The following is a 19,207-nucleotide window of genomic DNA, read 5'->3' as shown; positions in this document are numbered from 1 at the left end:
TTGTTGTTGCATGCCACTCCCAAATGGCACATGCATTTCTCCTCACATTATCCCTCAACAGTTTTTTGTTAAGTTGTATTCTGTTTCTCTTTGTTCCACAGCAGCTCTTCCTTAGGTCCCTAGGCTATACCACCTGGGTCAGTACTTTCCACTGCTTTCATTTGTAATTGCTCAAATGGAGCACTCCAGGGCAATTTCCCTTGGTACATGTGAGTTAGATTTAATAAAGTAGTTGCTACCACCTACAGTAACTAGTTAACAGGGAAGCTTCCCTTAGTACACACGAGTTAGATTTATAAGGTAGTAGTAACTAGTTAGATATAACTTCAACTACAGTATTATCAAAGCTACTGATCTGTGATCTCCTTGGTGTCAAGAGTTTGAGTTTGTGCCAAGTACACGCTCTGAGACCACGTGCTACATTAAGTTCTGCCTTCCTTGAGTACAATCTACACCCTCTTGAGAAGTTTGTCTCCTTCTCTTTCCTTCTTCTCCCTCCTCCCTTTCTTTCTTTGAAGACCAAGGACTATTTGATTAGAGTTTGAGAGAAAAACAACAGGACAGACAAGCTGTATGTTTTGGCAGCTGCTAGGAGAAAGATGAAGAAGAGGGAGAGGAAGTCAAGCCCTTTGAGTTAGAATCAGTCCTGGAAGTCTGTAAACAGCTGGAGAAAGGGGGTGGGGAGTGCTGGGGCGAGTGCTCTTAGGATTTTGGCCAGTAGCCAAAGAACAGAAAAGAGGACAAGACCTTATACCTTTGAGTTACCATTCAGAAAAATGGTCAGGCTTAGCAGTGAAGATCTGTAAGCACCTGTGGCAAGGGAGGGTCGTGGGGCAAGTAAGTCCATTCATTATCTCCTGCGCTGTCTAGACTGTGCTGTACTCTCCATGTATTTTCTAAGGTTTCACATCATTATCTCCTGCGCTGTCTAGACTGTGCTGTACTCTCCATGTATTCTCTAAGGTTTCACGTCATTATCTCCTGCGCTGTCTAGACTGTGCTGTACTCTCCATGTATTCTCTAAGGTTTCACGTCATTATCTCCTGTGCTGTCTAGACTGTGCTGTACTCTCCATGTGTTCTCTAAGGTTTCACGTCATTATCTCCTGCGCTGTCTAGACTGTGCTGTACTCTCCATGTATTCTCTAAGGTTTCACGCGCTAAAGCATGACTCCTAGTGTGGTGGTGGCGAGAGGTGGGGAGCTGACCTTTAAGAGCTGAGACAACGGAGAGGGTCTCAGGTCACAGGGGAGTTGTTCCTAAAGGGATTAAGGTAACTCTGCTGAGACCCTCCATCTTGCAGGAGGGTAAGCTGTTACAAGTTGGGGTGAGCTCACTCTGGCTTTCTGCTTTCAGACGTGACCTTCCTCCTTGGATACATGCTTCTGACACATGCAATGCATCCCTCACCAGAGCCAGACCAATGCCAGTGCCTTACTTTTAAATCTGTTTTCTCTGTCAAGTCAGGCTGCCTCAGGCATCTCATTATCGCAATGATGAGCAGCAGACAGACATAAACATGGCCCCAGAAATAGGGCCGTTTCCAGTAACTCTACCTGAAAATGGAGAGGCAGCTTTGGAACTGAGGGACTAGAAGGGGTTGGAAGAATTTGGAGGAACATGCTAGGACAGTTTGAATGCTGTAAGCAGAATTTAACTGGAGGTTGTGGTAAGGGTTCAGAAAAGGATGAAACTGGAGATGAATATTAGATGGAGATGAGAATTTGATGGGATAATAGAAAACAAAGTCACCACACTGTTACCAAGATCCTGACCATAATGGATCCATGTCCTAAGACACAGCAGGGCCTGGAATTAGGAGTGCTTGTAACGTGTGAAACAATCCCACACCAGTTTGGGTTCAAAGGGTTATTTATTTGAGGGGAAAAACTTACAGAACACCATCCTATACGACAGCCAGGAAAGGAGTCTAGTTGCTGGAGCAAGAGAGTGAGTGGAGGGCTGTCGCTGCTTTTTAGAGAAAGAGACCACACCCCAGTGGGCTGGTATCTCAGCGGCTATTGGCTGAAGGAGCGGAAGGAGCTCCGCAGCACTTTGACTAGTGTATTTGGCTAGAGAAATTTCAAAACATGAAAATGTTGGGGTTATGATATTAGTGTTCTGGCTATTGTTAGAGCTATAGTAAGAGTTGGAAGCAAAAGGTAATGAAATAGAAAGATTTGTAAACCTTGCAGCTTGCCCAAGGAAGGAATAAAAACTGTAACTAAAGGTGTGGCTTCGGTAGGCACACTGAGAGACTGTTAGGGACTGGCAAGAATGCTAATTATGAGGTTACACACAAGCCTTGAGGCCATCTCCCAAGTCTTCTAGGCCACTCCCCACTCCCACCCCAGGCCAAGAGACCGTTCTTTCAGGACAGCACTGTCTTAGATACCAAGCCCAGGTGCTCTCTACTGGCTTACTATCCAAGACTATCTCAGGATTGTTTCCCTGTGTACAACTGGTGAAGCTCTCTGGCTGCAGTCATGGTTCAACCAGGCAGAAGCTGGGTTCCTATCAGAGCAGGTGTGCAGAATTTAAGATTCATGAGATCATGATGGTGTCAACCACAATTCCAAAGAAAGGCAAAGAGAAGTCTGCAGGCTCAGAGCCCGAGCAATGCGTGCCTGGCAGGATGATGCTGAAGTGGAGCTATACAGGGACCAAGAAGCAAAGGTAACTAGCAACACGTCACACCTGCTCAGGAAAGTCATGCACGTGCTCGTCATCTGGGCAGTGTCCAGCAAAACTGCAGTGAGCTACAGAGTGCTTAAGATGCCAGACTTCTGGTGTCTTCCCCTACTGCCCCCTCCCCCCTCCGCTTGGGACTTGGAACCAATTCCCCACTCTCACTTCTTTCTTGGAATGGAAATATATGCCTGGTGGCTGTGCTACCACTGCACACCAGAAGTAAAAGGTCATTTTGATTTTACAGATAGAAGGAATTTACCTTGAGTTTCTGAAACTTTGTAATTTTTTTTTGTTTGTTATTGTTTGTATATGCTATTGCATATACACGGAGGCCAGGGGACATCTGTATGCCTTACTTTTCTCTCTGCCTTATTCCCTCAAGGCAGGGTCTTTCATTGTGCCTTGCCCTACGCTAGTAACCAACCAGTCATCCCCACCAGTCCTCCTGTCACTGTCCCCTGCAGTGCCCGAGGTTACAGGTAACACATGGCCATGCCCAACCTTATTACGTGGGCAATGAGGATTTGAACTCAGGTCCTCGTGGTTATGATGCAGGTGTTCTTACCCACTGGGTCATCACTCCGGACACCTGTGATTGTTTTGAGTCAGGGTTTCACTATGGATCTCAGGTTGCTACCACTATGTACCTTAAGGGCTGCTGGAACAAGTTAAGACTATTGGGGAACTCTGAGGACGTGAACACTGAACATGAACAAGCCAGCCCAGAACAGCTTTCCCTTTCTCTGCTTGTGGGTTTGCTGAGATAGGAACAAACAGCTTCGTGTTCCTTATGTCATAACTAGAAGCTGCTGTAGCTTCTATGCCTTCCTGACTATGATAGATCAGGAGCCAGAATAGATTCTTCCTCTTTCAGTTGCTTCTGTCAGGACCTTTGTCCCAGCAACAAGAAGTGTAACTAATGTATCTGGTGGTGTCCTGCCTCTCCCTAGGAATGTGCTCTCTCAACCTGAGACCCCCACGAGACACATCCTCCCCGCTGCAGTATCGTCACAGGCTAACAAACACAGCTATCTTTTTACCTGCCCTGTCTCAACACCTCACCCACAGTGCAGGGTTTCCCAAGGAGACTCCTGTGTATCTACACAGCACGTGGCCTACAAATAGGTTTCCAGATATAGAAACAGGACGTCCATATCAGAAAAAATAAACACAGCCAGTTTACTTGAGCCTTGACCTTGCTTTTATATTAACAAGTTAAAAACAGAAAATGAAGTCTTTTAAGAAAGGAGCATTTATGTTTATGTGTCTGGGTATTTCGCCTGAATGTATGTGTGTGCAAGATGTGCATGCAGTGCCTGTGGAGGGAGAAGAGGGCACTGGACCCCTAGAAATGGAGGGACAGACAGATGCGAGAGGCAGTGTGGGTGCTGAGAACTGAGCCTGCCCTCTGGAAGAGAAAGCAGTGCTCTTAACACAAGCAATCTCTCCAGCCCCATAAAACATTTTCATTTACTATTCTTCACCAGGGTCTTCTGGCCAAGGTAGAATTCTTTAGAGCAAACAAACCGATAACCACATAGGGCTGATTAATTTATCTGGCTGAAACAATGACCATGCTTTTACTTATCTGTTTAAAGCAACATGAGTTCCTGCTTTCTGAGGTCTTTCATCAGCACTACTCTGGGAGTTGATACACAGTAAGGTATCTACTTAATGTTCACCATGTATCAAAGTGATTCTGACTAATTTATCAATAGCCAGGGAAGCATGGGGAGAGAAGATGAGGGAGCAACAGGAATGGAGGATGGGAAATTATGCATTAACTTGGGCTACACTAAAGGACAACATCCAATAATGGAAGTTACTGTCTAGAGATCTGAGGATGGCTCAGCTTTGTATCTAAGCACACACACCTGGGAATCGTCAGCATATGGATGGGGTAAGAATCAGTACACGGGGATGTGTGCAACGAGGGAGGAGAGAGGTAGACACAGACACACTTGTCTTGGGCACAAAAGCATTCAGGATTTGGAAGATGACCAGCAAAGGTCTCTACTGTGTCCCAAGATCCAAATGAGTGTTTCAAGGAGGCGGGACCTTACCGAATGCTATCAGAGGCTGGCAAGCATGCACCTCTGCAGACAGAGGGCATGCCTCATATGCACCAAGTGTTGGGTGCATCTCCAGCAGTACATAAATTTGGTGTGGTGGTGCACAAATTTAATGCTGGCACTTCACGGGTGGTGGCAGCACAAGGACCAGAAGTTTGTGGTCAGCCATAGCTATGCAGTGAGTCAGAGGATGGTGTGAGTTACATGGGACTCTGTCTCCTTTCGAGGAAAAGGGAGTTGTAAAATACACTGCAATGTGCTGGAAAGCCACTTGGTGTTGGTAGTTTTAAATTTAAAGACTAGTCAGTTCAAGTGCTTGGTAGCAGGCCACAGTGGGGAGGAGCTTATTCAACCATCTGACTGTTTTTTCCAATGGGAAGACTGGGGAAGACTGCAGTCGGAGCTGTCTGGAAAGCAGTGACGACAGTCGTGGACTGCACAGGAGACTGTCCAGGCAAGAAAGAAGTAGGGGCCCGAGGAGTGAAAGGCATGGCACTCCCGGGAAGAGACAAGGCTGGACTCAAGGAGGTGTCTGACATTGACATTTTAAGGAATCCATCACTGCCGAAGCTTCGAGTTTAAGAAAGTCGGAAGGTTCCAAGCTTACTATGTGTTCTCAGGTCAGGTCGCAATCCATCAGTTCACCCTGGGAGCTGCACTTTCAATACTCAGCCCAAAGGGCGAGTTCAAGCACGGCTACACCTCTGGGCCTTCGCCAGCTGTCTCTAGAGTCTAACTGTGCCGCAGGCAGCACCCATCCGTGCTCCACTACACTCTTACACACACACACAGATGCGGTCCTACCAAATCCTCTGAAAAGACTCCAGTGTTTTCTCACCTTCCTTAGAGAGAATCCAAAGTGCTACGCAGGCTGGTCATCGCCCTGTGGTCCCTTCTGTCTTTTGTCCAGGAACACTGGCTGCTGCACATCCTGCAGCATGCTGACGCTTCGCAGCTGAGAACTCTAAACATTTTCTTTCTGATAGATTGCTCTCAACATTCTGAGACACTTCTCAGTTCTCCAACTTCCTGCTCACTGTCACGCCTTCAGGAGCACTCCCATATCTCCGCTCTCCTTTCCCCTTCTCTAGAACACTGATCATGCCCTGGCATTACAGTTATTTTTTTATTATCTCCCATAAGGTAAAGTCTGCAAGGGAAAAGGACTCCTGATACCGAATACTTCACAGCTGCACATGGCAGACCTCAGTGAGCATGTGCTGGATGATGTGAAAGAGTAACAATGTACACAAGACCGTTGGTTCCTGGCTGGAAGGTTTCTAATTACAATTCATTAGTTCTATGTTAACAACATATAAGTGAAGTTTTAAATTTAAGATGTAAGCAGTTACCTGATCTTTGAGAAATTTTCGGATGTTCCGATGGGCTCGGGAACACTCTGTTAATAAGCTGAGAACTGGAGTTAGACCCTCTCTATAGCTGCTTCCCTACAAAGAAAACCATGCATGCCGTATTAGTCCAGTTCCTAAAGGATGGCTCTCCTCCGTAACCTGAGAATATGAAGACATTTGTTTTTCTGAGGGGAAGAAGGGGAGAGGAGGACATATCTTATGATATCTAAGCTTACAACCAATGTTTAAAGTTACTTTAAGTAGTATTTCCCTAAGTTGTCTCCATTTTACTTTATAGTTTTGTCTTTTCTGTTTTTTCCTACATTTTCTAGGGTTTACACCAGCTTAGTTAATGAGCTTCAATGAAGCCAAGGATTGTGAGATCCATCTAAGCCACACTGCTGCCTTTAACACATTTACCAGAGACCCTGAGTGACAGACTATAGAAACTGAGGACAAGACACTTCTGAAGATGTCATTTCTAACATTTACAAAGTCGCTATGCAGGGAAGTTACTCATTTTTCCTTTGCTTTCAGACACTAGCTATAAATTTGGTGTAAAAATACAATTTTCAGCATAAATAAACTCACTTATTTCTAGCAATTTATCGTTATTATGATAAAACGTTTTTAAAAGTACAACTATACTGCATGCCAAGCACAAAGAACAAGCTTGGTTGTGAGCGCAGGCTGTGTGGTCGTCTCTGGGCAGGGCACGCTGGTCTTCAGATGTCCCCCAAGGGCTCCATGCCAGCAGCCTTACCTTATCAATTCTCTTCTCCATAAAGCTGAGTAAGACATGAATGGCCTCCATATTCATGCCATTGTATACCAGGGTACTGTTCTTCAAAGCTGTGTCTTTCTCGGCTGTTTTATCACTGGGCGGTTCATCTAGAGTCGTTGCCTCTTGAGCTGTTTCTTCGTGGGTTAATGGACAAATGAGAACATCCAAACAAGAGACTGGAACATTGCTTAAAAGGTTGACGGCATTGCTGAAAGGCAATTTGAAAATACAATATTTTAGTTTGATTGAATGTGCTTTTAAAATGCAAACATAATGCAAAGTTTGGAGGTGACTTTTAGGAGTCAATTAAAATTTTTCTTTTTCAAAATGAGCCATTAATATTACTTGGCATTTACTCAGAGAAAATAAAGAACTGTCTCAAACATACACATGACAAATGAACGAGAAGCGATGTTAAATGGACAGACACAATCACAGGATGACAGGTCCCTTTCTGACATGCTAAAACAGGAATTAGCCAGCTGGAATGCCAGCGCTTTAATTCACTATGACAATGCTGGCTCTGAATTTTCTCCAGGGGCTTGAACTCCTTTTATGGATTCACTGGTGTTTATTATCTCTTAAATTACAACATGATATACCTGAGAAGCCATGCCCGTGAGCAGTTTATCAGAGGCAACACCATTAAAAACAAACATTGAAGTATTAGGATTGTTTTCTCTACTGTACAAAATACAATTTTTAAATAATCCCATTTTTTATGACATTTCCGGGGAAAAGAAGCGGTGCCCCACCACCACCACCAATCGGGTCTCTTTAAGAGGCCAACACTGCTGTTTCTAGTCTCAAGTCCAGCCAGGCTGTTCTGCTTTCCCAAGGATGATACACAAACCTGAGATACACGCCAGCAGGGGGAACCCAAACCTTGTGTTTTTGGTATTTCCTAAAAACTATTCTGTTGTTAATAAGAATATAAGAGGTTAAAATGAGAGTAGAAATTCAGAATTAGGCATGTTTTCGGTGTACAGACTTTCTTCCCTGTACTACTTCATAGTTTTGTCTACCAGGAGAGGCAGTGTTCGTATGGAACTGGATCTTAACAGCCTGCACCCCAGGACTTCCTGATAAACAGCAATGGAAAGGCAGGCATTGCATTTCCTAGTGACACAGAAGGGAGTCTAAAAATAACCACATCCTGACTAAAAATAAACTCCTGCAAATACAGTTTACAAGTCTAACCACTAGGAAACCACAGCCAGGGCTTAATCCAGCTGATGCCGTCTTAATTTAGATCACAGCCATTTAAAATGTAATTGATAGTGACATTAAAAACTAAGACAAAGCAAATAGAGGTTTTCCTTTCTTTTACACTGAAGTATGGTTTTATTTATCCATGAATTAATATTTCATTCTTTTTATATTATAGAAAAATAGTAATTATTAAAAATCCATTAAAATTAGACAAAGCAGAAAATGGATGGGAATAAGAATGATATGAATTGTAGGCAAAAAATAATTGAACCCTTTTTATGACCCGATGGTCTCTGGTCCAGTGTGAGTTCTGCCGTCCCCACTGGAGCTGGGGCTCCTGCCCACAGTCTGCTCTGCTGTTTGTCAACACTCAGGCACTTACAGCAAAAGGCTTCCCCCACACACACTGGATTTGTTTGCATACATTCATAACTCCTTATTTATAGTTTAGAATGACTTGTTTCTCACTTAAGCATTTGGAAACTGTTATTAAAAACCACAATCACTGAAGAGGAGAAGAACTTTACCTAAGAATCACTTTTTAAAACAGTACAAGCCAACACAAGACAGCCGGCTCTGGAAACCATCAGCAGTGTGACTCTAAATCTATCATCACAGGCCAGCCGGAAGAGTTTGAGATGGTCACTCCCCCACAAAGGGACGCTTCTTTAGATTCACTTAAAGGAGGAGTTTCCAGGAATTCACAGATTTAAGAAGCTAAATGTAGAGCTGGAATTAACAAATATTTGATGTTCAAGGCTTTTCAAGAAAAGTTCCCGTTTTCTCATTTCTCACTGAACAGCTTGGTTCTCAAACAGCTAGGAAATTAATTCTCTGGCTCGCTGTGTCCAGCTACCCTGTTTAAGAGAGGGGTCAGCCTTTGAGCCCTGTCACTCCTCTGACAGTTTTATTTGTGGGAGAGGAGTGCATGAGATTCCCCAGCGACCAGGAAGTCAGTGACGATGTACACGTTTACACAATGGTGTTTGCATTCCTCCTTCCAGGGGGTAGAAAGGCTGTGTATATTACTCTCCTTTTCAGTTCCTAGAGACCATTAATCACTGTGCCATGACATCCTCCAGCTCTCGCTCCCAGCCCCCTCCTGATATGCAGATTCAGAAGCAAGGCTTACTTATAGCTCTTTGGTGCCTTGATTAAAGGCTTATTAGCTGTGGGAAGGGGAAGACAATCCCAAACCTAGTCTTCCAACAATTGCTGAACTCAACAGAATGCCACATGAGAGCGAGGAGCAAGCTAACAGCTCACATTCATCAACAGCAAATCTTCTGAACAAATATAGTTTCTTTATATTTGAGGTTTCCATGTGTATTTTCAAGCTTGGAAAGAAAGACAGCCAAAACAAATCTCAAGATCTTTAAAAGATGCTCCTGCTCTCTTTAGTTTAAAAAAAAGGGGGGGGGGGTTAATTTTTGTTTCCTTTGTAGTAAGAGCACTTAAGCTTAAGATCAACCCTTTTGCCAGGCGGTGGTGGCACATGCCTTTAATCCCAGGAGGCAGAGGCAGGCGGATCTCTGAGTTTGAGGCCAGCCTGGTCTATAGAGTTCAGGACAGGCTCCAAAGCTACAAAGAGGAACCCTGTCTCAAAAAAAACAAAAACAAAAACAAAAACAAAAACCAACCCCCCACCCCCCAAAAAAAGATTCTACCCTTTTTACCAAATGTTACATATATACTACAGTCCTGTTAACCACAGACCCTGCTGGACAGCAACACTAGAAGTCACAACCACAAACTGACACCACTCCCACACCCTGCCCCTGGTCCCCACTATCATACTTCCTGGCCCCATGAGTTTCTCTGTTTTAGATTCCTTACTACAGGGGATCATGCAATGTTTGTCCTTTTGTATCTGGTTCACTTAGTTTATTGGTGTCTTCTATACCTAATGAGAAGATCTCCTTTTCAAAGGTCGAATGGAGCCCCATTGCACACATCAACTCCCACATTTACCCACGTATCTGCTGTTAGACTTCCAGGCTGTCGCCCTATGCCCACCTCCTGTCTGTCTCTATCCTTCCCTTCTCCCTCTATTTTCTGTATCCATTTTATCTGTTGAAAGGCATTTAGGCAGTCTTCAAGTCCCTGACATCATCAACTGATGTGATGAATATGAGGGACAGGTATCTCTTTGAGACAATAGTTTTTATTTCTTTTGGATATCTATCCATCAGTGTGGTTGCTGGGAGCAAAAGGCATGTCTATTTTCAGTTTTTAGAAGAACCGCCACACTGTTTCCCACAATGGCTACGTTGCTCACATTGCTGCCAGGGTAAGAGTCTCCTCTCCCACATGCTCTCCAGCACCCTAGCTTTGTGGTGGTCTTTAAGCAGCTACTATAACAGATGTGAGGGGAATCTTAAGATTTTGATTTGCATCTTACAGAAGATTAGTAATGCTAAACATGCTTTCAGATGCATGTCTTCTTTGGAGGAATGTCCATTCAGATCCTTTGTCCTACCTTCTTGCCTGCCTGCTTTCCTTCCCTCCCTCCCCACTTTCTCTTCCCCCTTACTCCTCCTTTCCCACTCTCTTTCTTTTTTCTTGGCAATCAAGAGTCCTGTGCTGATAACGCATGCCTGTAATCCTAGCCCCAGGAGGCTAAGGCAGGGGATTACCAACTGAAGAGGAGTTTAGTCTACATAGTGAGTTCAAGACTAGCCTGAGCTACAAAGCAAGACATTGCCATCAAAAGCAAAACAAAGAAACACATTCCCTATATATGTTTTAGCTGCTTACTCCCTACCAAGAGGCAGAAGGGCAGCTATGAATAGCTTCCTATTGCACAGGTATGTTTTCACTTGGGCAGTTTTCTATGCACGGCAGGTTTGCAGGCTGATGAATTCCCACCTAACTATCCTTGCCTTTGTTGTCTGTTCAAGTGTCACACCCACAAATTATTGCTAAGACCAAGCCCTACAAGTTTGCGCACCCTATATATTCTAAGTTTCACTGTTTCAGACTTTATATTAAAGGCTTTAATACTTTCTTGGTTCCTTTGGTATGTGTGTATAATGCCACTGGGGGTCAGAAGTCTCACTTTGCTCTTTCACCAGTGCACTGACACTGGTACCCAGACTTCAGCCACCTGTCCCACGCCCCACTTACAAACTCCTGTGAAGCAGACGGAAGAAAACAGATTCTGGGACACGGGGAGACCAACCATGACCCCCTTTCCTTGGTCACGCACTTGCATTCAGAATTGGTCATAATGTAATCGGCATACGCTTAGGTAGGCTATAGACTGTTTTTCCACGCTTCTTTTATGGGAGGAGAGGGCTGCTCTCTGGGCCTCACATCTGTTAAAAGCGCTATCCCTGATAGCGCTGTCAGCCTTGCTTCGTAAGCTTTAAGTTGAGCAAATTCTTACAAAACAGGCAAACCATTTTCAGTGACTACTGCAGGGAAAACCTAAATTTAAGACATTACTTAAAATAGTAGCACATTTTACTTTCTTTCTGACAAGAAAATGGCAGAATCCTATGTTTTTGCTGAACCCTAAGGAAAGTCAGAACGATTCAGCTGGCTGTAGCATGGACTCAAGCTTCTGTTTGAGACCCAGGATACGAATTCACTGTGTAAACCAGAGTGGCCATAAGCTCACTGAGTAGCTGACAGTGACCTTGAACTCTTGACACTTGGAATTACCAGAATGCACCCACCAAAAATTTGTTTTAAAAAATCTGAAACTTGGGCCAGAGAGTTGGTTCAGGGGTGCTTGCTTTATGGAGCTGGTAATCTGAGATCATCCCTGGTGTAAAGAGGAGACGCGCTCCACACGGTGCTTCGGCACACACTCCTCATCTAAGGCACACGCAATGAAAGCAGGCATGATGTCAGAGTCCTATACTCACAGCGCTGAGGGGCTGAGGCAAGACTGTCAGCTGCGGGACAGCAGCTCAGATCGTGGGAACTTGTCCAATAAATGAAACATAAGTATAAAAGTTATACATTTAAAGATGGGAATTCCACATTGTATTACTGACCAGTTTTGCCTGATCCACACCATATTCCCTGAGGAATGAGCTAATGATAAGGCCAACTCAATTAGCAGCACATCTGAAGCCAACTGTGTAAAATACACAGAAGAGGCTACTAACAGAGAATACAATAAACTTGTGAGAGGTGAATATAAAATTTTATTTTCAAAAATTAATTTATTATCCCCTTTACTGTTTATTTCTATATATAATTCATGATGTACCACACATAAAACAGCTGTATATAAAGATAACTCACATGTAAGTAAACACACTTGAGAGTGTGTTCAAAAATGTTTTCCTACTTCTTGTGGGCCTCTGAACAATGGGAGTGGGGGTGTCTCTGACTCTTTTGTCCGCACTTGGGACCCTTTTCCTCCCACTGGGTTGCTACATCTAGCCATGGTATGAGGGTCTGCGTCCAGCCTTATTATATCTTGTTAGGCCATGTTCAGTGGATATCCCTGGGAAACCTGCCCGTCACCCCCCTCTTTTAAAGGGAAGCAGAGGAGGAGTTGATCTGGGGGAGAGAAGAGGTGGGAGAGGGACTGGGAGGAGTGGACAGAGGAGAAAACTGCAGTCAGGATGCAATGTATGAGAAGAGAATAAAAGAAAAAAAAGGTTTTCCTACTAGGCCTAGAGATGATCAAAACCTCTGGAGACCAATGGCACAGGACACACTCAAAAAACTGTAAAAGGACAGAAACAAATGTGATAACAGCTCTGAGAGATAAAACTTAAAAAATTATTACGTCTTATTGTGTGTGTGTGTGACAGGGAGAGAGAGTGAAAGAGAGCGAGAGTAAGAAAGAGAGAGAGAGAGAGAGAGAGAGAGAGAGAGAGAGAGCAGTGCGCGGGGATACATGTGTATGTGTGATTGTAGGTACCCCCAGAGGCCAGAAGGGGGCACCAGAACTCCTGGAGCCACAGCTGCAGATGATTACAAACTAGATGACAGCGCGAGCAGTAAGAGCTCTTAACCACGGAGTCATCTTCCAGTCCAGTGAAAAAAGTTGTGATAAGGATTTGTTTCCTCCTACAAATGAGACAGCTCTGAGCATATTCGCATTTTGTAGACTTAATACCCCCAAGGAGAACGAAGATCTAGAGAGAGAGATAACGCCAGGATAAGGTCTTAAGAGGCAAAAGCAAAATGTGTAAAATAGTGGCTTAAATGTCTGAGACTGGCAGGAAAAAAGAACAGGGACAAACTGCAACAGACCTATTGGTACTGCCAACAGGAGGGCTTGTGGAAATTCCTGCCTGAGTTTCCATCACTGTTAAGAGGGTAGCAAGATCGTCGTCTACCCAACTACCCTTCTGTTCAATTAATTTTCACTGTACATACTACGTACATACGTGTGTGTATGCGTGTGTTCATATGCACATATGTGTACTTGTCTAGGTGTCAGGGATATAGCAGGGAATAAGAAGGTAAGTTCTTTTATCCCCTTTTAAAAGGAAATACTTTATTTGTGTACGTCTGTGTGTCTATATGTGGGTATGGACACGTGTGTAGGTGTACTCACGGCCAGAAGAGAGCCCTGAATCCCTTGGACTTGACTTCATTACAGTTGTGAGCTGCCTGACATTGGTGCTGGGACCTGAATTCAGGTCCTCTGTAAGAGCAGTGTGGCTTTCAACTGGTGAGCCATCTCTCTAGCCTGTAAGAGCAGTGTGTGCTTTCAACTGGTGAGCCATCTCTCTAGTAGTGTGTGCTTTCAACTGGTGAGCCATCTCTCTAGCCTGATCTTTTGTTGTTTTTTTTTTTAAAGCTTATTACTTCTGGAAGGAAAAAATAAATGTGCAAGAAAATAAAGGAACATTAGGTTAGTTAGTGATAAATGCCACAAAAAAATGAAGCAGATGATAAAATAGGGATAAGATGTATTTATTTGTGTGTGCACTAGTCTAAATTAGGAGGCTGGAGAAGGCCAAACTGAGCAAGTTACATTTGGAATAAGTGCTACACAGTGAGAAGGAGCCAAGCCCTCGAATACCTGGGTAAAAAGCATTCCAGCATTTCCAGACGGTGAAAACGCAAAGGCCCAAATAAGCAGAGTGTGTCGAGGGAAGAAGAGGGCAGACTATTTTGAACATGGAGCCATCTGGTTTGTAGAATGGGAGGCTTTCAGAGGCTGGGGAAAGAGTGGATCAGTGCCATGAAAATGTTTTGCTTGACAATAGGAAGAGGGATACTGTCAAAAGCAGACTGCTCCCCGAAGAGAGAGGCCACTGCCTCAGCCCTAATTCCATGGATTTACCCAGCATCACACAATGAGAGACACTGATGTAACTGGCACACTGCCATGGTGGGAACATACTGCCTGGTTCACCGTGGAGTCTGTGTGACAGTCAGCACCACATTCTCCCTGAAGTCTTGTAGGAGGGCTGGGACAATCCAAGGCTTCTATGGCTGTGCCAGGAAACAGTGTGAAGGCTTCGAGGACGCACAATCTCACCCGCCTCCCCCATGTGGTCAAGCCATCTTCTAAGTAAACGCATAGAATGAGATGACATGGCTATTAAGACCTCATGCAGGTTGTTAGGGTTTGGCAGACTCATGTATAGAGGAAGGACACAATTTCCCCAGATGGGACTGCAGGTTCTAAGTGTGGGCCTCATAACTGAACAGAGTTCTTGAGTCCTATGACTGAGAGGGGCCGTGAGAATTTGTAAACAGACATCTGCTTTTAAAGAACCACTCTGTGTACAGTGGGCATGAAGCGGTCTGGTTAGTCCATAACTTCCCACCGGGCTGTGGAGGTTGCCTGACTAGAGGTGGGAGGAGGGCAACAACAGGAGAGGACGGACCTGTGAGGAAGCCCTCCCTTTAGACCACAGGGAGCCGGCCCTTCAGCAACTGTGAGTAGACTCAGTCACTGAAAACTACTCAGAACTACCTTGTGGTCTCTTTCTATTCTCTCCTTGAACTGTCTTTTAACTTTTCATAATATTTATGTCTTGACTTTCATTTAGTGTTGGTTCCATCAAGGCACTCAGCTGGACCTGAAAGACTCACAGAGAGTAAGCTTAGGAGCCAAGAGAGTTAACTAGAGCAACAAAAGCCTGTCTTTCTGACTTCTCCAAAGTGAATGTCGTTGTCTGTACTCTCACATGAGCTTGTTTATGCCCCAGACAGTGCTCACGGGGGAGGGGTGGCTCATTTACTAACGGGTGAGTCGTGGAGAATGAACTATATGCTTTCATCATTTTTTGAACCCTAAAGCTCAAATTAGTACTTAACACATGGTTTAAGTGCTCGCTAGCAGGTGAATATAAATGGAAATAAAGTCAGCTTATTTCCAAAGATTTAAACAGTGATATATATGATAATTAGAAAACAATATTGTTAGGAGCTGAATCGTCAAAATTCAAGATAATTCATACTAATACCTCAATGATATTTTTATAGAAATAGAAAAACTCATCTTTAAATGCATATGGAATGTCAAGAGACTGAACAACCTGAACAACCCTGGAGGATCAAACTTCCTGATCTGAAAACAATACTCTATTTTAAGCACAGAGATATACAAATGGTCCAAAGATACTCAGACCAATGGGAAATAAAGAATTCAGAAATATTCTCTCTCTCTCTCTCTCTCTCTCTCTCTCTCTCTCTCATTCATTCACACACACACACACACACACACACACACACAGAGAGAGAGAGAGAGAGAGAGAGAGAGAGAGAGAGAGAGAGAGAAAGGAAGGCCTTTTCAATAAATGGTGGTTGAAGCTGGCTATCCAACATGCAAACAAAAGAAGAGGATTTTACACACTGCACACCAAAATCCACTCAACATGCATCAAAGACATGGATAAGCACATGCTGAGGCCCTCAGCATGGAGAAGAAACTGGAACTGAGCGCCTCAAACAATCTACCCCGTGTCTGGGTCTCACTCTCCCTTGCAGCTTGGAGGTCACCCTTGTCTATTTCCTTTTCACAATAAATCAGAAATGTCCAAGTTTGGGAGGGTCTAAGTATTAATGTGTAAGCTTATTGATTGTGATAAGGAATGCTAAAATACTCTCAATCAAATGGTAGAGACAAAATAGAAGCAGGGCATTGTCCAGCACACAGGTAGCCAACACTAACGACTACTTCTCTAGCTGCTAGGAAGAACAACAGGAGAAAGAGGATCACTACCTAGAACTGAGCAGTGGAAACAGGTCAGGCTGCGCTGTCCCTGGGCGCTAACTCGTGGATGGGCCACGCGGGCTTCCCTTCTCTGACGGAAACAATGATGCTGACTTATAGAAAAACTGATCAGAAATTTGCCAGGCTCTTTGTTTGTTTTCTTTATCATCTAATATGAATGGAATTTCTGGCTTCAGGAAAAAATTTAGAGTATTAGAAAACAAATATCTTTATATGATCAAAGGATAAACACAAAAATGAGTTTCTGAGTGAGATATTAAAAGCTCAGGGAGCAATCTATAAACTTTAGGACCGAGTCTTCCATTACAAATCAATATGCTTGGTAGAGTAACAGAAGAGACAGCGAATGTAGCTGCTGTTAGGAGCTCACTGAGCCTGGGCCAGGAAGCCTCACAGACAGCCACATATGACCCTATTCAGAGCCACCCATCTCTACAGCGTTCCCTAAAACAACAACAACAACAAATAAATGAAAACAAAAGCACTGAAAAAAGGAGTAAAAAAAACCTTGGAAATAACTTTAAGAATGAAATAGAACAGGGATGGAAGTGCATATGATCGAATTACATTGTATGAAATTCTCAACAAATTAATAAAAATACTATTTAAAAAAGAATAAAAGAAGCCTTTTAAATTTCATCTTAAATACCTAGCCTGCGCCTGGTACCTGTACAGGTTTACACAGTGCTGGGTCCAGGACAATGCAGAGGTGCAGATTCAACACCTCAAGGGAGAGTTCCTGACCCTGGGGCAGCTCTTGGCATATAAGTGGATTAGCCTGGAACCACCATTGTCCAAACTGATACTAATCGCTTTCTTCTGATTAAAAGGGCACGCAAGGCCATACTAGGGTACTGCAAAGTCAGCAGCAGCCGCAATCTCCCAGGAAGGCTCCTGACCGTGGCTCTGGGGTGCATCTCTCTGTGCACAGTGCAGCTAATGCATTTTATCAAAGCAACTGCAGACAGAGGAAAAGACTTTAAAAGGCTGAGTCTGATTTCGCTTTAAATTCTGAATACCCTCTGCAGTATCTCTCTTTACACAGACCGAGCACTGCACTAAGATCGGAAACGCTTTCCTCAGAGACCCCTGGCAGAGCTGTCTGTGGCCAGCACAGCAGTGGCCATGAGACTTCTTTCTCTTACAGCCCATGTGCTCCTCAGCCTGGGGTAACCGATTTTAAAAACTAATCAGACTGATGATTACCTTAATTGTCATCATAGAACCTTCAACCAGCAACTGATGGAAGCAGATGCAGAGATCGACAGAAAAGCACTGGGCTGAGCTACCAGAGACCAGCCCAAGAGAGGGAGGAGTGATAATATAAGCAAAGGGGTCAAGACCATGATGGTGATACCCACAGAAACAGCTGACCTGAGCTACTGAGAGCTTACTGACTCTGGATTGGTAGCAAAGGAATCTGCATAGGACCAAACTAGGTCCACTGAATGTGGGGGGACAGTTGTGAGGCCTGAACGGTCTGTGGGGCCACCGACAGTGGGACCAGGATTTATCCCTAGTGCTCACACTGGCATCTAGGAGCACCTTGTTTATGGGGAGATACCTTGTTCAGCCTAGATACAGGGGAAAGGGACTTGGTCTTGCTGTGAAGTGAAGTGTCAGACTTTGTTGACTCCCCATGGGAAGTCTGAGGAGTGGATGGGGAGGTGGAGTGGGAGGAAGGTGGAGGAGGCAAGAGGGGAGGGAGCAGGAATGGGGATAGCGATGTAAAATGAGAAAAGATTGTATTAGAAAGATCCTTAATTTAAAATAACAAAAGAAAAGAGAATAAACTAAGTCAGCTTTTCTTTTTTTCCCCCGAGGGCCTCGTACGTGGTGGACAAGTACTCTACTACTAGTAACTCCCAGCCCGGGAGCAAATCTCCATAAAGCACTTAGCACAAGGAAATACAGAAGCTGTTGGATGATTGTGATGCTATTGTTCTGGGGTTTATTGTTGAATACGACAAACACCGAGGTCTTACGCAGGAGCCCAACAGAGCAAAGGCCACACACACTAAGACGTAGCTCTGGCCTACCTGACTCAACACAGTGTTTTCACTTTCTTGTGCTCATAGTTAGCTCCTAACTAGATACACAGAGACAGCAAGAACGGATGGACCCACCTGTGCAGTTCTTCCGTTTTGTCTTCAGTTGGACCTACGATTAGTAAACAATGGCGAAGGACAGCTGCCATGACACGGAACTGGTGAGAGTCGCTCTGTGATGAATAAAGAGGAGAGGAAGAGTTGGGGTGGAAAGCTTAACAAGGGAGGCTGCAGCAATAACACCACTGTTCCCCAAACGTTCCTTTGGACGGCAAGGTACTCCAAACCTTGAGAAGCAGTAGGCAAACTGTCGCCACACCACAGGAGACAGCAGCCACAACCACCCGCAGAAGCGGCTGGTGCAGAGGGTGCTGATCGAGCTACCATTTCATCTTTGTGAAAACTCAGTTCCACTTAAGGATTTATCATCTCCAGAGAGTCTAGATTCTTCTGTTCACTGTGGCATAGTATGCCAGTTTACTCACTACAAAACTTCAGACAAGTGTAAGCGGTATTCAGACAGTTCTTTATAACTGGTTCTCTATTCTTAATGACAGTTTCATCTCTTGGCTTTCAAAGGTGATGAGCACAAGAACTCTTTATTTTATTTATTTATTTGAGAGAGTCTTACTATGTAGTCCAGACTGGTCTTTTTTTTTAAAAAAAAAAAAAAAAAGATTTATTTATTGTGTATACAGTGATCTGTCTGCATGTGCATCTGCAGGCCAGAAGAGGGCGCCAGACTTTACTACAGATGGTTGTGAGCCACCATGTGGTTGCTGGGAATTGAACTCAGGACCTCTAGAAGAGCAGCCAGTGTTCTTAACTTCTGAGCCATCACTCCAGCCCCAGACTGGTCTTTAACCTGTGAACTTCTGAGTACAG

The 19,207-nt window shown here is 44.2% G+C and overlaps 1 protein-coding gene across 6 annotated transcripts in view; it reads right to left on the bottom strand.

The window, feature by feature from the left end:
• The window catches only part of Ric8b (RIC8 guanine nucleotide exchange factor B), a 91,427-nt gene that overhangs the window by 36,978 nt on the left and 35,242 nt on the right, over window positions 1-19,207 (bottom strand). For all 6 annotated transcript variants that reach the window (XR_007228641.3, XR_007228642.3, XM_048418892.3 and 3 more), the window contains exons 4-6: window positions 18,401-18,495; window positions 6,878-7,106; window positions 6,115-6,210 (exon numbers count right to left, since the gene is read on the bottom strand). Coding sequence is in view for 4 of the 6 variants with exons in the window: in XM_048418892.3 (XP_048274849.1) it covers window positions 6,115-6,210; window positions 6,878-7,106; window positions 18,401-18,495 (420 nt within the window). In the remaining 2 variants the exon portion in view is untranslated. The remainder of the gene's footprint in view (window positions 1-6,114; window positions 6,211-6,877; window positions 7,107-18,400; window positions 18,496-19,207) is intronic.

The sequence above is a fragment of the Myodes glareolus genome, chromosome 26, assembly GCF_982192425.1.
Source record: "Myodes glareolus chromosome 26, mMyoGla1.1, whole genome shotgun sequence".
NCBI lineage: Eukaryota > Metazoa > Chordata > Mammalia > Rodentia > Cricetidae > Myodes > Myodes glareolus.
Note: the sequence above shows the minus strand (reverse complement) of the source record. Positions and strands in the feature narration are given on the sequence as shown.